Raw genomic sequence first — 14,330 nt, forward strand, 5'->3', positions numbered from 1 at the left:
TGACACCAACAAATAGGACAAAAACAAACGAAGAAAAAAAAGTAACAGAACAGAACAAAACAGTTAGAGTAGAGGAAAAAGCTGGAGATAAAAACTATGCAGAACTAAAATCAGACCTCAAGTCATTTTAGCGAAACAAATAATTGCATAAAACAGATAAATAAGCGATTCCCACAAAAATCCAATAGTGAATGAATCAACACAATGGTGAAGTGAATCAACAGGCAAAAATAAATGATTCCCTAAAAAATCAACACGAAGATTGAATCAAGGCAAAAATAAACAGAGCATAACCCAATAGTGAAGTGAATCAACACAATAGTGAAGTGAATCAACAGGCAAAAATAAACGATTCCCTCAAAAATCAACACGAAGATTGAATCAACTGAAGATGAAGATGAAGGCAAGTAGGCAACCGAAGATGAAGATAAAGCAACTAAAAACTTACACGAAGAATGAAGATGAAGCTGAGGAATGCGGCTGAAGAGTGAAGTGAAGATGGTGAAGTCTGAACTCCGAAGAATGCGGCTAAGGGCTGAGGTTGAGAAATAATAGGGAAAGAATGAAGCCCTCGTATGTATATACTTAAGGGTAAAGTAGTAAATTCTTTAATTCTTATTGGGTTATCGGTTAACCCAATAATAGAATTGCCAAACCGAGCCCGAACCGATAACCCAATAATAAAAAAATTCTAAACCGTTATCGAACCGTTAACCCAATAAATAATTAACGGTTCGGATTATCGGTTTTACCCGATATATGCCCACCCCTAGACCACATATCAATGTGTGTAAAGAGAATCATGAACGACGTGATACCATGCAACATGTGGAAGAATACATCTCTATGCATGTATGTCATGTATGCATGCCAATGCCATGTATCCAAGAGATGAGACATGTACTCACACTCTCCACTCATAAATGCTCAACCACTCGGTACTGTATATGGCTCGTACGGCCCGGGGAAGATCCATCCCGGAATATATACATCACTAATCATCAGTCACTCAGTACCGAGGAAGGCCATTCCGGCCCCATGGAGAAGATCCATCTCTAGGTATATATATAAATGCTCAACCACTCGGTACTGTAAATGGCCCATGCGGCCCAGGGAAATCCATCCCGTAACATATACAATATTGACTATAAGTCACCCAGTACCAAGGAAAAAGGGCAATCCAACCCTGTGGAGAAATCTATCTCTAGATATCAAATACTTCGAACAAATCCATGTCCAGGGAAAATCCATCCCTCAATAATATCATCCACGCTCTCTAGGGGTGTGTTACAGACTCCTGAGGGGCTCCTTCAGCCCAAGCGCTATCATAAATCAGAATAACCGCTGCGGCGGGCAACTTGATCCCATATATGTCACTCATAATCAGGCTCTCGACCTCACTCAGTCATCAATCTCTCCAGTCTCACCCACGGGCTCACAATGTCATGAAAACTAACTCGGAACAATGATGTGATGTATCAATAAATAACAACTGAGACTAAGATATGATATGAATGTATGAATGTGACTGAGTACGAAATATCAATGAAATTAATGATTTGACAGCAAGAAATGACCACTATGGGTCCCAACAATATCAGCATAAAGCCTAAACATGATATCTAGCATGATGTACATCTCATTTACTTTATTACATGGTGAAAACACATATATCAACAAAATAGGGCCACTATTCTGTGCCCTGGAAATAACAGAGTCACAATTCACAGGTTGCACGCCCACACGCCCGTCACTTAGCATGTGCGTCACCTCAACACCAATCACATAGCACATAATTCGGGGTTTCGTACCCTCAACACTAAGTTTAGAAGAGTTAATTATCTCAAACAAGCCAATTCCAGACGCCGAGCAAGCCAAGTGATACTCCAAGAATGCCTTCACAAGCGTAGCGACCTTTGAACGACTCGAAACTAACCAAAAACAACTCAAATACATCAAATAAAGCCCAAGGAAATAGTTCCAAATGATAAAGATCGAATCCTAAATCAAATTCCAAATCCGACCAAAAATCACACCCGGGCCCGCACCTCAGAACCCGACAGAACTCACAAAATCTGACAACCCATTCAATTACGAGTCCAACCATACTGACTGCACTCAATTCTGACTCCAATTTGATGTTCTAAACTCAAAAATTCATATTATGAAACTTTAGGCCAAAACCCCCAATTTCACTTTAAAATTCATCAACCAATTGCCAAAAATGAAGATAGATTCATGAAATACAATCAAAACTGAGTAGAGAACACTTACCCCATTCCTTGTGATGAAATTTGCTCCAAAAATCGCCTCAATCCGAGTCCCACATCTTAAAATATGAAGAAAGAACCAAAACCTCGATTTTTATAACTTTGCCTAGCACTTTCGCATCTGCGGATAAGTGGCCGCTTCTGCGACCTTCGCTTTTGCGGAAAAAGGGCTCGCATTTGCGAGACAGATCGCTTCTGCGATGGCCATGACCGCATCTGCGGTCGCGCTTCTGCGGAAATACCTCCGCACCAGCGGACCTTCACTCCTCAATGAAACCTCACATCTGCGACGCTTGGCTCGCATTTGCGGCCATCGCACCTGCGCAATATCAATCGCAGGTGCGGAACACCAGAACCAGCAGCTCCTCAGCAACAACAACATGAAGAAAAATGGTCCGAAATTGATTCGAAACACGCCCGATCCCCTCGAGACCCCGTCCAAACATACCAACAAGTCCCATAACATAATACGGACCTACTCTAAGCCTCAAAACACACACAACAACATCGAAACAACGAATCACACCTCAACTCGCAGTAAATGAACTTTGAAACTTCAGACTTCACCGATGCCGAAACCTATCAAAGCAAGTTCGATTGACCTAAAATTTTCCACACAAGTCACATTTGACATTACGGACCTGTTCCAACTTCCGGAATCGGAATCCGACCCCGATATCAAAAAGTCCACTCGCGGTCAAACTTTTCAAAAATTCCAACTTTCGCCATTTCAAGCCAAATTCTACTACGGACCTCCAAATTACGATCCAGACGCGCTCTTAAGTCAAAAATCACCCAACAGAGCTAACGGAACCATCAGAAATCCAATCCGAGGTCAAATACTAAAAAGTCAAACTTGGTCAAACTTTTCAAATTTTAAAGCTTCTAGCTCAGAATCAGTCTTCCAAATCAATTCCAAATAACTTGAAAATCAAAACCGACGGTTCATATAAGTCATAATACATCATACGGAGCTACTCATGCCCTCAAACAATCGAGCAAAGTGAAAATGCTCAAAACGACAGGTCGGGTCGTTACAACTTTCTTGGCTTTTCTTGACAAAAATATTGAGAAAGATGGGGTTTTATGAGAGATTCATTGGTTTGATATTTGTCCTTGTATCTAATAATTGGTATTTAGTGCTACTTAATGGTCAACCATTTGGATTCCTCAAATCAACTAGAGTAGTCAAGCAAAGAGATCCTTTGTCTCCTACTTTGTTCATATTGGCAGCGGAGGCTCTGCCAAGGGGGCTTAATTCACTTCACAGGAATTCATACTTTTGTGATTTTGGATTGCCTAAATGGATCCCTAAAATTAATCATCTAGTTTATGCTGATGATACTATCATTTTCTCCTCTTCAGATCCTGCTTCTTTGAGGCTTATTGTGGAGGTTCTTGGTGCATATGAAGCTGCCTCTGGACAACTTATAAACAAATCCAAATCAACCCTATATGTAACGACCCGATCGGTCGTTTTGAGCTCTAGCGCGTCGTTCAGCAGTTTGAGGCCAGGAGCAGCTTCACTTTAGCTATTATGACTTGTACGCATGGTTGGAATTGAATTCCAGGCAGTTCGGAGTTGATTTGGAAAGAAAAATTCTCATTTCGAAAGCTTTAAGTTGGAAGAATTGACTAAGATAGGATTTTTGAGTAAACGACCTCGGAATTAGGATTTGAAGGTTCCAGCAGGTTCGTATGATGATTTTGGACTTGGGCGTATGTCCGGATCGGGTTTTGGATGACACGAGAGCGTTTCGACGCCTATTGTGTAAGTTAGCATTTTGGAAGAATTTCATAAGTTTGGGTTGAAGTGCATTTCAATGTTATCGATATTCGTTTGGGATTCCGAGTCTAGGAATAGCTCTGTATGGTGATTCTGGTATTAGGAGCGCGATCGGAAGTGGATTTGGGGGTCCGTAGGTCATTTTGGAGTCTTCTGGCGAAAGTTAGAAATTTGAAGGTTTTTGAGAAGTTTGACCGGAAGTGGACTTTTTGATATCAGTATCGGATATCGATTCCGGAAGTTGGAGTAGGTCCGTAATGTCGAATATGACTTGTGTGCAAAATTTGAGGTCAATCGGAGGTGATTTGATAGGTTCGGGCATCGAACGAAGAAGTTCGAAGTTCTAAAGCTCATCAAGTTTGAAATGGAGTGTGATTTGTGATTTTTGCGTTGTTTGATGTGATTTGAGGCCTCGAGCAGGTCCGCGTTATGTTATGGGACTGGTTGGTGTATTGGACGGGGTCCCGGTGGCCTCAGGTGGATTCGGGATGGTTAACAGATCAATTTTGGAATTTGAAGAAGAAGTGAAGCAACTGCCTTCTGGTGTAACCGCAGGTGCGGAGCCGCAGAAGCGGCCATGAGGACCGCAGATACGGTTTTGGGCTGGAAGTGCAGAGACAGCAGATGCGTTCATCTCGCCGCAGAAGCGGGAGCGCACCTGCGATAGGGGGAGAGCAGAAGCGGAAAGGGGGCAGCTTATGGAAGACCGCAGAAGCGGTGGTGAGGCCGCACCTGCGCGGAACCGCAGAACCGGTCAAGTGACCGCAGGTGCGAAAGGGCTCGAGGCGGTGAGGTTTCTTTAAAATCGGGATTTGGCTCATTTTCACTCAATTTTCTTCCATGTGAGCCAATTTTGGAGCAACTTTGAGGTGCCATTTTCACCGCCAAGCATGAGGTAAGTGGTTTATACTAGTTTGAGTTAAATACATCGATTATGTATATGTTTAACATGGTAAATTAGTAGAAATTGGGATTTTGAGGTAAACCTAGAAAATTTGTATTCTAGGATTTTGACCACGATTTTGGACATGAAATTGAGAGTAAATTATATATTTGAGTTCGTGAGGTTATGGGTAAACTTTATCTTCGAAAAATTTCGGAATCCGGGCACGTGGGCCCGAGGGTGATTTTTACCGACTTTTCGATCGGGGTTAGAAATTGTTATAAATTGGATTACAATGAGTATTCTAGCGTATATTAATGGATTTGCATAATTATTGGCTAGTTTTGGAGTGTTGTGCATCGGTTTGAGTCGTCGGAAGGGCTTGGAAGCCGATTATGGAGCTTCGGAGCAAGGTGAGTCTCCTTTCTAACCTTGTAAGAGGGAATTAACCCCATAGGTGATTTAATCAAATATGTGCTCCTATTTGTGGGGGTGGGAAGTGGGGAGTGGGGTGGGGTGGGGTGGGGGAGGGGGCTACGTACGCACGAGGTGACGAGAGTCCGTACGTAGCTACTAGCTATGCCTATGTTCGGGTAGTTTTAAGACTACATCATGCCTTGATTGATATTGTTGTTAATTCATGTTTATTGTTTGATTTGAGAAGAAACAAGATTAAGGTTGCGTAATAATTGGGTTGAAAGAAATTTAAATTGAGGAATTTGAGATTTTAAGAGTTTCCATTAAACTTTATATTTTCAGAAAGAAATGCTAAATATCTAAATAATTTAAGAAATCTATAATTGATCCCATTGCATGTATAATTTACCAGCGGGGAAGTCCTTTAAGTTATATTTGACCGCGTTGCACGTATGATTCGCGAGCGGGGTACTACCTTTTACTACTCTTATGGGAGCGGGCCGATCGCCTCGGAAGGTTAATAGATGCATCTATGGTTCGCGCCATTCGACCCTCTAGCAGTGCACAATTTACTTTTATGTTGGATCGGGCCGTACGCCTCAGCATTTCCTGTATATATATATATACACACACACACACACACACACACACACACACACACACACTCTCTGTCCAAGTTTGTATTTCGGACAGCTATTGTACTTCATTAGATTTCCTAGTAATTGCTCATGCACTTGTGACACCGGGCTCTGGGATGATTTCGGGATTATTCAGTAAATAAATTTTGTAAAGACATCATTATTTATTCAGTGAAGTTTATTTATTCATTGTTTAATGTTTAGAAGAAATGATTTCGAAAATATTAAAACGAGAATTTACTAATTATATGGTGTTGGCTTGCCTGAGAGTGGTGTCCGGCACCATCACGACCCTTAATGAATTTTGGGTCGTCACACTATATATGCATCACTCAACTAGCATGGAGGTGGTAAACAAGGTTCAAAGGGTTACTGGGATAGAAAGGCAAGAATTTCCATTTACTTGTTTGGAGTGTCCTATTTTTTACTCTAGAAGGAAGACGGAGTACTATCAAGGACTTATTCAAAAGGTTCTTGATAAGTTGCAATCTTGAAAGGGAAAGCTCTTGCCTATTGGTGGTAGGGCAGTGTTGATTACTCATGTGTTGTAAAGTATGCCTATTCACCTTCTCTCTGCTGTTAATGCCCCCAATTACGTCAGTGAAAATCTACACAAAATGTTTGCTCAATTCTTTGGAGTAATCAATTGGTGGAAAAAGTAAACATTGGGCATCATGGAAGAATTTATGTCTGTCAGTGGAGGAATGAGGAGTTGGTTTTAGATCATTACATGATGTGGCTAAAACTTTGTTTTGCAAGCTTTGGTGGAACTTTAGAACAAAACCTACTCTTTGGAGTTCCTTTATGAGTCAATAATATTGTAAGAAGCTAAATGCATTGGTGGTGCCTTGGAGAGCTGGGTCTCATACTTGGAGAAGAATGTTGGAGTGTAGGGATTTGGTGGAGCATCAGATATTATGGCAACTAAAAATGGGGCCCTCTTTGTTTTGGTTTGATAATTGGACAGGGTTAGGTGCACTATATTTTGTTACTCCTCCGGAGTTTTATTGTGATGAATCAATACACATTGTGTATGATGTTGCTTAAGAGGGATTTTGGGATGATGAAAGGTTGAGGGAAATATTACCTGAAGATCTTGCTGCTCATATCATAGACAATATCAAGCCTCATATGGTACTTGAAGAAATTGATAAACCTTACTGGATGTTGGAGCCAAAGGGAGAATTCACTGTTAAGTCGGCTTGGGACTATTTGAGGAAGAGAAGGGAGCCTAGCATTATCTATAAAAATATGTGGCCGAAAGAATTGCCATTCAAGATCTCGTTCTTCACGTGGAAGCTATGGAAGGGGAAGCTGCCTCTTGATGATACAATTAGAAGGTCGGGTTACTTTTCACCTTCAAGGTGTTGGTGTTGTACAAATCCAGAAGTGGAAACAAGAGAACATGTCTTCTTAAAATCATATGATGCATCGTCATATTTCTTTTCATTTGTTGGATTAACTTTGGAAGGGCTAAACTTGCACCAAGCAGTGGTGAAGTGTTGGACAATACAAGTTATTCCAAGACTTAGACCTGTTTTTCAAGCATTGCCAGTATCATTGTATGGGAGTTGTGGAAGAGGAGAAATAGTTATAAACATGGTGAAACAGTTACGATTAGTAAGGTCATATACCAAATGTCTTCCACCATTCAAGCACCTGTGAACTATAGGAAGCTTGGAATCAAGCATGTTCCTCATAGGTGGCTTGATGTGCTACATTTGTTGGAGAATTATACACCTAAATTACAAGTGAACAAGGTGCTTTGGGAACTGCCTAGGGAGGGATGGATTAAGGTAAACATTGACGGGGCTTCTAGGGGAAATCCAGGTAGAAGTGCTGTTGGTTTTTGTATGAGGAATGAACTTGGAGATGTGGTGTATGCAATGTGGTAGGGAAATTCCGGAGAACACTAATACAGTAGCTGAAGCTTTGGCAGTTCTGGAGGCCTTGAGAATTTGTTCTCAAAGGCATATCACACACATTTGGATACAAACTGATTCAATGATGCTCAAAAATGTAATTGAAGGGATATGAAAACCACCCTGGAGGATTGTTGAATATGTGGAGGAAATATGGAAATTAATGGAGGTATGTGAGGCTAAGGTGTCACATATTTATTGTGAAGGCAATAAGATGGCAGACTACCTAGCTAATTACGCACTTGATCACGGCAATATTGAAGCTGAATGCTTTGCACAATTGGATGTACAAGGAAGGAGGATAGTGAATGATGATAAGCTCCAATGTCCATATTTAAGGGTGAAAGTTGCAAAGAATTAAGGAGTAAGGAGGAAAGGTGGAGTAGAGAACTGGAGAATTCATTAGATCATCATGTACAAATCCTTTGGGAGGAGTACATGGTGATAATTTTTTCTACTAACCTTGTGTTCTTTGCAGGAGACGTTATTGTATTCATGCCTTTCCATTTATTACGACTTCTATGGGTGGTATTAGCACTACGTGATTCCCTTGAAAGAGGAAAGATGGCATGCACAAGCATGGAATTATGGAGGCACATGAACATTCCTAGCATGCAACAAGTTTGGCAAAGTGACATATTGTCACAGGCTTGGGTGTTTGTGGCGCAACAACAAAGGCGAGCAACACTAGCAAGCCTAGCAAGCTTCCCAGCACGCCTAGCGCGACCAGTAACAAGCTCATCCACCATGCGATGCCAAGGAATTCGCCAGCTCCACCTCGCTAGAGACTTGGCGACGCACAGGGTTCTCCATTGTTGTAGACCTCGCCTAGCTGCTCCACAAGCGAGATAATTAACCAGGCGAAGCAAGAGTAGACGCCAGCTCCTTCACGCTGGAGACCTGGCGAGGCACGTAGCCAGTCTTGCACTGAACCTGGCGATGCACAGTCTATGGCCTGCTCTTTCGCGCCATATATCTCGCCCAACTAGACTAGGAGCGAGATCAGTACCATGGCGATGCGAGGTACAACGGCCACTTCATCTCGCTAGGGACCTGGCGATGCGAGATCTGTGGCACAGTATACCTGAGCAACAATGGACAACACCTCATTATGGCTATTTTGGTAGCTCATATCGGGCAATTGGGATACAAAGTGGGTTAAAATATTCACAAGGAAAGCTAGTTGGATAGTTCAAGAACAACTTCATGCAAAGGCTTCAAGAGATAATCAAAGGAATGCACGTGAAAATGAACGCAAAAATAGTGCACTCGTACTAGTTTGGTCACTGTACTTTGTCTAGATTTTGCGTGACTCATATTTCAACATACATGTTAACTACTGGGTGGGCATTTGGTGGAATTTATTGGCACAAGCACAAGGAAGGGTGTATCATAACACCATATTTTGGACAGTGGCTATACTTTGGCAAAGGCGATATGGCTATTCTTGCAACAAGCGGACCTGAAAAGTGATATTTAATGAATATGGCTATTTCTGCAAAGATTCACATGGACATCAAGTGCAGCGGGCCTCAAGGGCTAGTTCATAAATATAAAAGGAATTTTTACATTCCTATGTCATATAGGAAACTATATTACCCTCAATGTTTAAGGTTTGATATAATTACATTTAGTATACCTAATTACCAATTATATACCATTAGTGGTTTTTAAGGGTATTAATTACACTCCTAATTTAATGGTACCTCTACGTTTCTCTCTCCAATTCCCACACCTTCACCCACTTTTCCCTCCCACACCCACGATTTCTGTATCAAAATCCCATTATTTCTTCCATAGCCAAGGCTTTGAATTCGAATTTGGGTTTTCAAAAGACATTGTTTGTTTGGATTGGATGTTGTTGCAAAGATTTGAGAATTCTCTCTACGTCTCTCTCTATTTCGCAATCCCAAATTTCAGTAATATAAGAGGAAAGGAAAAGAGAACAGCAATTCCACCATTGACAGCCATTACAAAACTTTGAAGCTATGAATTCTAATTTGGGTTTTCAAAAATTATTATTTGTTTGGATTGGGTGTTGTTGTAAATAATTGGGAATATGGTTTGGAGTTTATATCTCAATTTTGAGGGGTTTTGGTGAAGATTAGACTTGGTTTTGGCTGAATTTCAGATTGAAACTCGAAGAAGAAGAAGAAGAAGACATGACATACATTATATTTGCAGAAATTATAGATAAATTGTAGACTGTTGTTTATTTATTTTTCAGCTTTGTATTTTTGTGTTAAAAGTTTTGATGGGAGTTTGTTATTCCACTTCGTCTGTTTTGGAGCTAACTTGTGCAGAGGAGAAGATGTTTTTTAAGTTATATATATTGCTATACCTTTAAATTCAAGAAGTATGGTTGTATTGTATTTAAAGAGGCGTGAATTTCTAGAATAGGTTGAATGTGAGGAATGAGTCAAATAAGACTCACAATGACTTGTTTTCTACATTTAATCTACAACAAAACTACATATCATTTGAAAAATTAATATGAAAATACAGAATTTCAATTTTTTATACAAATTATCTACAAAATATCTACAAACTGGGTACATTAAATTTTAATATCCCAATTCCCATTCAATTGTAGCATAATTGAGATTTTTAACATAATTGCGTTTTTTGCAGAAGATTTGTAGAAGTTTTAGTCGTTTTTGATTTGTGAAAACAGAAAACAAAGCATCTACAATCAGAATACAAATAATCAATAATTTATCTATAAAATATCTACAAACTAGGTACATTGAATTTCAATATCCCAATTCCCATTCAATTGTAGCATAATTGGGATTTTTGACATAATTGCGTTTTTTCAGAAGATTTGTAGAAGTTTTAGTCGTTTTTATTTGTGAAAACAGAAAATAAAGCATCTACAATCAGAATACAAATAATCTACAATTTATCTACAAAATATCTACAAACTGGGTACATATTTGGACTCGACATGCTTCCCCTGAAATGTATGTTTCACATTTTTGATACATATTTTTGTCCAAAATAGTACTAAATCATCCACTTAAGTACAATTTTTATACAATGTTGTTCAACTTTCATACAATAGGTAAATGAATAAAAGAAAAATAAATAAATAACAGTCTATAATTTTTCTACAATTTTTCTACAATTTTTCTACAATTTCTGCAATATAATGTATGTCATGTCTTCTTCTTCTTCTTCGAATTTCAATCCGAAATTCAGCCAAAACCAAGTCTAATCTTTACCAAAACCCCTCAAAATTGAGATATAAACTCCAGACCATATTCCCAATTATTTGCAACAACACCCAATCCAAAAAAATAATGATTTTTGAAAACTCAAATTCAATTCAAAGCTTCAAAGCATTTTAATGGCTGTCAATGGTGAAATTGCTACTCTATTTTCCTTTGCTTTGTATTACTGAAATTTGGATATAATTGCATTTGATGTAGAAGAATTATAGAAGATTTAGTCGTTTTTTATTTGTAAAATCAGAAAAAAGGTTTGAAACACAGTGTATCGAAAAGCAGAGACGGTAAATTTGAAACGAAACTGACGAAGAAGATTAATGTGCGTGATTTGCGTAGTGGAAGATCTGGAAGAATATTTAATTTCCCTTTTTTACCGCGCCTAAATAAGGAATCATAAAGCTATAGTGATTCCTTATTTAATGCATTGTATATATTATGTAGAAATACTATTAGCATGAATGGTAATATGCAAACTATGAACATATTTGGTAATATAGTTTCATATATGGTATATATACGAAAATTTCCCAATATAAAATCTACATTAGTTCTTATGTGCTATCATTGTTGAGTATTTCACGCAACTTTGATAATAGGCTACATGTAGTTTACAAATTTTATCTCTTTCATTTCTTAGGATTTTATGACACTTGGTTTTTAATCTCATTATATATATAAAACTAGCCACTGCCTACTGGATTGCTTTAAAAAAAATGGGTCGAATAATTTATTCATTTTTTAAATTACCCGTTTCGACCCGCTCATATCCGACCCGACCCGCCCGTTTGCCACCCCTATATGCAGTCTTATCCTGCATTTCTGCAAGAGGCTGTTTTCACGGCTCAAAGCCGTGACCTCCTGGTCACATGACAGTTACTTTACTAGTTACACTAAGATTCCTCTTCTATATAACAATCTCAGCATAATTTATGTATTATAACTTGTCTTCGTTAGTTGGACTTAGTATATAGAGTTAAAATTTACCTTAATAGTAAGAAACTGATTTTCACTCATAATTGGGGGGGGGGGGGGGTTTCTTTACCAAGATTTAATAAAACATTTATTAAATCTTGCAACATTTGCCCAAAGATTTATATACAAATAATTTTGTGGAATCGTTATTCAACACGCATCATTCAATCGACAGCTGTTAGAAGACAAGACACTAATACCAATATATGAGTTTGCTCTTCAGATTGATAGTAGCACTACATATTTTGGACTTAAAGGCAAGAAAACAGACAAGTGCAATAATTGAAGGAATCTGCTAAAGGTCAACTGTGGGTCTACCAATTTTCTCAATTTTAGAATTTGAAATTGACCCTTTTCCTCATGCTGCTGTCCCCTTGTGAATTGTGTTCTTTCTATTCACAAATAATTTAATCCACCCAAAATAAAAGCCTTGGGAATTGAGCCCTCTGGTTAGATAAAATACTACTCCGTCTATTTCAATTTAGATGAGGTAGTTTGACTCGTCACGGAGTTTAAAAAATTTTTTTTTTTGAAACTTATAATCTTTGTGTGGTTATAAAAGCTTAACATTAAGGGTAAAATGGATAATAAGCTCTAGGCATGTCAACCGTATTCCATTCGTCCAATTTATGTGACACTTTTCTTTTTAATCAAGTCTAAAAATGACTCATTTATATATTTAGTACAATTCAACTTTAAAATTTTCATTTGACTCTTAATGAGATAATATTTAGCCACATAAATTTTTATGGTTTATTTTAGACCAAGTTTCAAAAAAATTCTTTTTTTTTCTTAAATTTCGTGCCCAATTAAACACTTCACATAGATTGGGACGAAGGGAGTAATAAATATTAAAACTTTTGACTACCTTCATAGTTCACAAAACATAGTACTACATCTTATAATACATGGAAATTAATACAAGCTGAGTATTGATTTTTCACGTTTAAGAGATTAACAAAGTTCCTTTAGTAGTCTAATTTATAGTTACAAACTATAGAGAATACTAATTATCCTTTAACAAAAGTTCTTTAATTCAAGGCTTTGGTTTGTGTTGAGTATAAATGTAATCCAAATGAGCCTCAGCAACCATTCTTCTCTTGAAACAACCTTCATCTTTTTCTTCACATTCTTCTATCCCCATGAGCTGTTGAAAAATATACACAAAAAAGGAAAAATAATCAAAAATAAAATAAGAAAAAAAAAGGAGTATTCAATACAAGCTAGAATTATGTAAATTTGAAGTTTCATATACAGCAACAAAAATTACGCCTCAGTTTCAAGCAAATTAAGATTTACTATATAAATTCTCATTGACCATGTCGGCAGCGACAAAATTAACGGTTACGTTGTAGGTTTGGTCGAACCCAATAATTTTGGTCCAAACTTTATATTTGTCTTAATTTTTTCTTCAAATATATACAAAGTTTAATTTAGAACCTAGTAACTTAAAAATACTAGTAGAATCTTGAACTCATAAACTTTAAATCCTGACTCTGCCTCTACATGTCGGACTATTTCAGCTCATCATATTACTGAAAAAGAAAAAGAAAGAAAAAGAAAAAAAACTTACATCGGTGAAGTCTTCAACTTCTGAGGAAATTGGATAGCTAATTCCATTAGATTCAATCTTCTGATTATCTGTGGAAAGTAATTAATTACTAATTAAAATTCATTTTAGGAAGCTCCATGCCTAGAGCTTTGCATGTCAAAAAATACTAGAAACTATTTACAAGGTAAAAAATGAAAAATAAAAAAACATTCCATACCTTGAGAATTTGTAGGTAGAAGACGAGCTGATGTTGTGTAGGAAATAAGCAATACCAGAAGAGTAAGAAGAAATAGAATATTTCTTTGTTCCATTTGCCTTTGGTTGGTTTTGATTTAATTTCTTCTTTTATTGTGTCTATATATCTTGTGAGAGAAGAGAGAGAGAGAGAGAGGAGGGGATAGAAGAATAGAGCTGGTGGGAGTTGTATAAATAGCAAGAATTTGGAGTGTCAATAAAGCACGAGTGGTTCTGTTCGTTAAATCAGGTAATTTGCCGATGAATAAGCGAGAATGACTCTCAAGAATGGTTTTAATGTGTTCAAGAATCTACATGTAGCACTCAGGTGTTTTAAGGTGGTGTATGTGACTAAAGACAGTGTTTTCAATAGAAAATGTCAAGACTTGTGGTATTTTTATGTTGATCATGGGATCCTATGTGTCG

General features: G+C 37.9%; 1 protein-coding gene across 1 annotated transcript; it reads right to left on the reverse strand.

Moving 5' to 3' along the window:
- On the reverse strand, nt 12,961–14,067 carry LOC109229737 (putative phytosulfokines 6). Its single transcript, XM_019395280.1, has 3 exons — nt 13,888–14,067; nt 13,692–13,759; nt 12,961–13,265 (listed from the first exon to the last, which is right to left on the reverse strand). Exons 1-3 carry the CDS (start codon nt 13,979–13,981, stop codon nt 13,155–13,157), a joined length of 273 nt encoding a protein of 90 aa, XP_019250825.1. The 5' UTR covers nt 13,982–14,067; the 3' UTR covers nt 12,961–13,154.

The sequence above is a fragment of the Nicotiana attenuata genome, chromosome 7 (genome assembly GCF_001879085.1).
Source record: "Nicotiana attenuata strain UT chromosome 7, NIATTr2, whole genome shotgun sequence".
Classification (NCBI taxonomy): Eukaryota; Viridiplantae; Streptophyta; class Magnoliopsida; order Solanales; family Solanaceae; genus Nicotiana; species Nicotiana attenuata.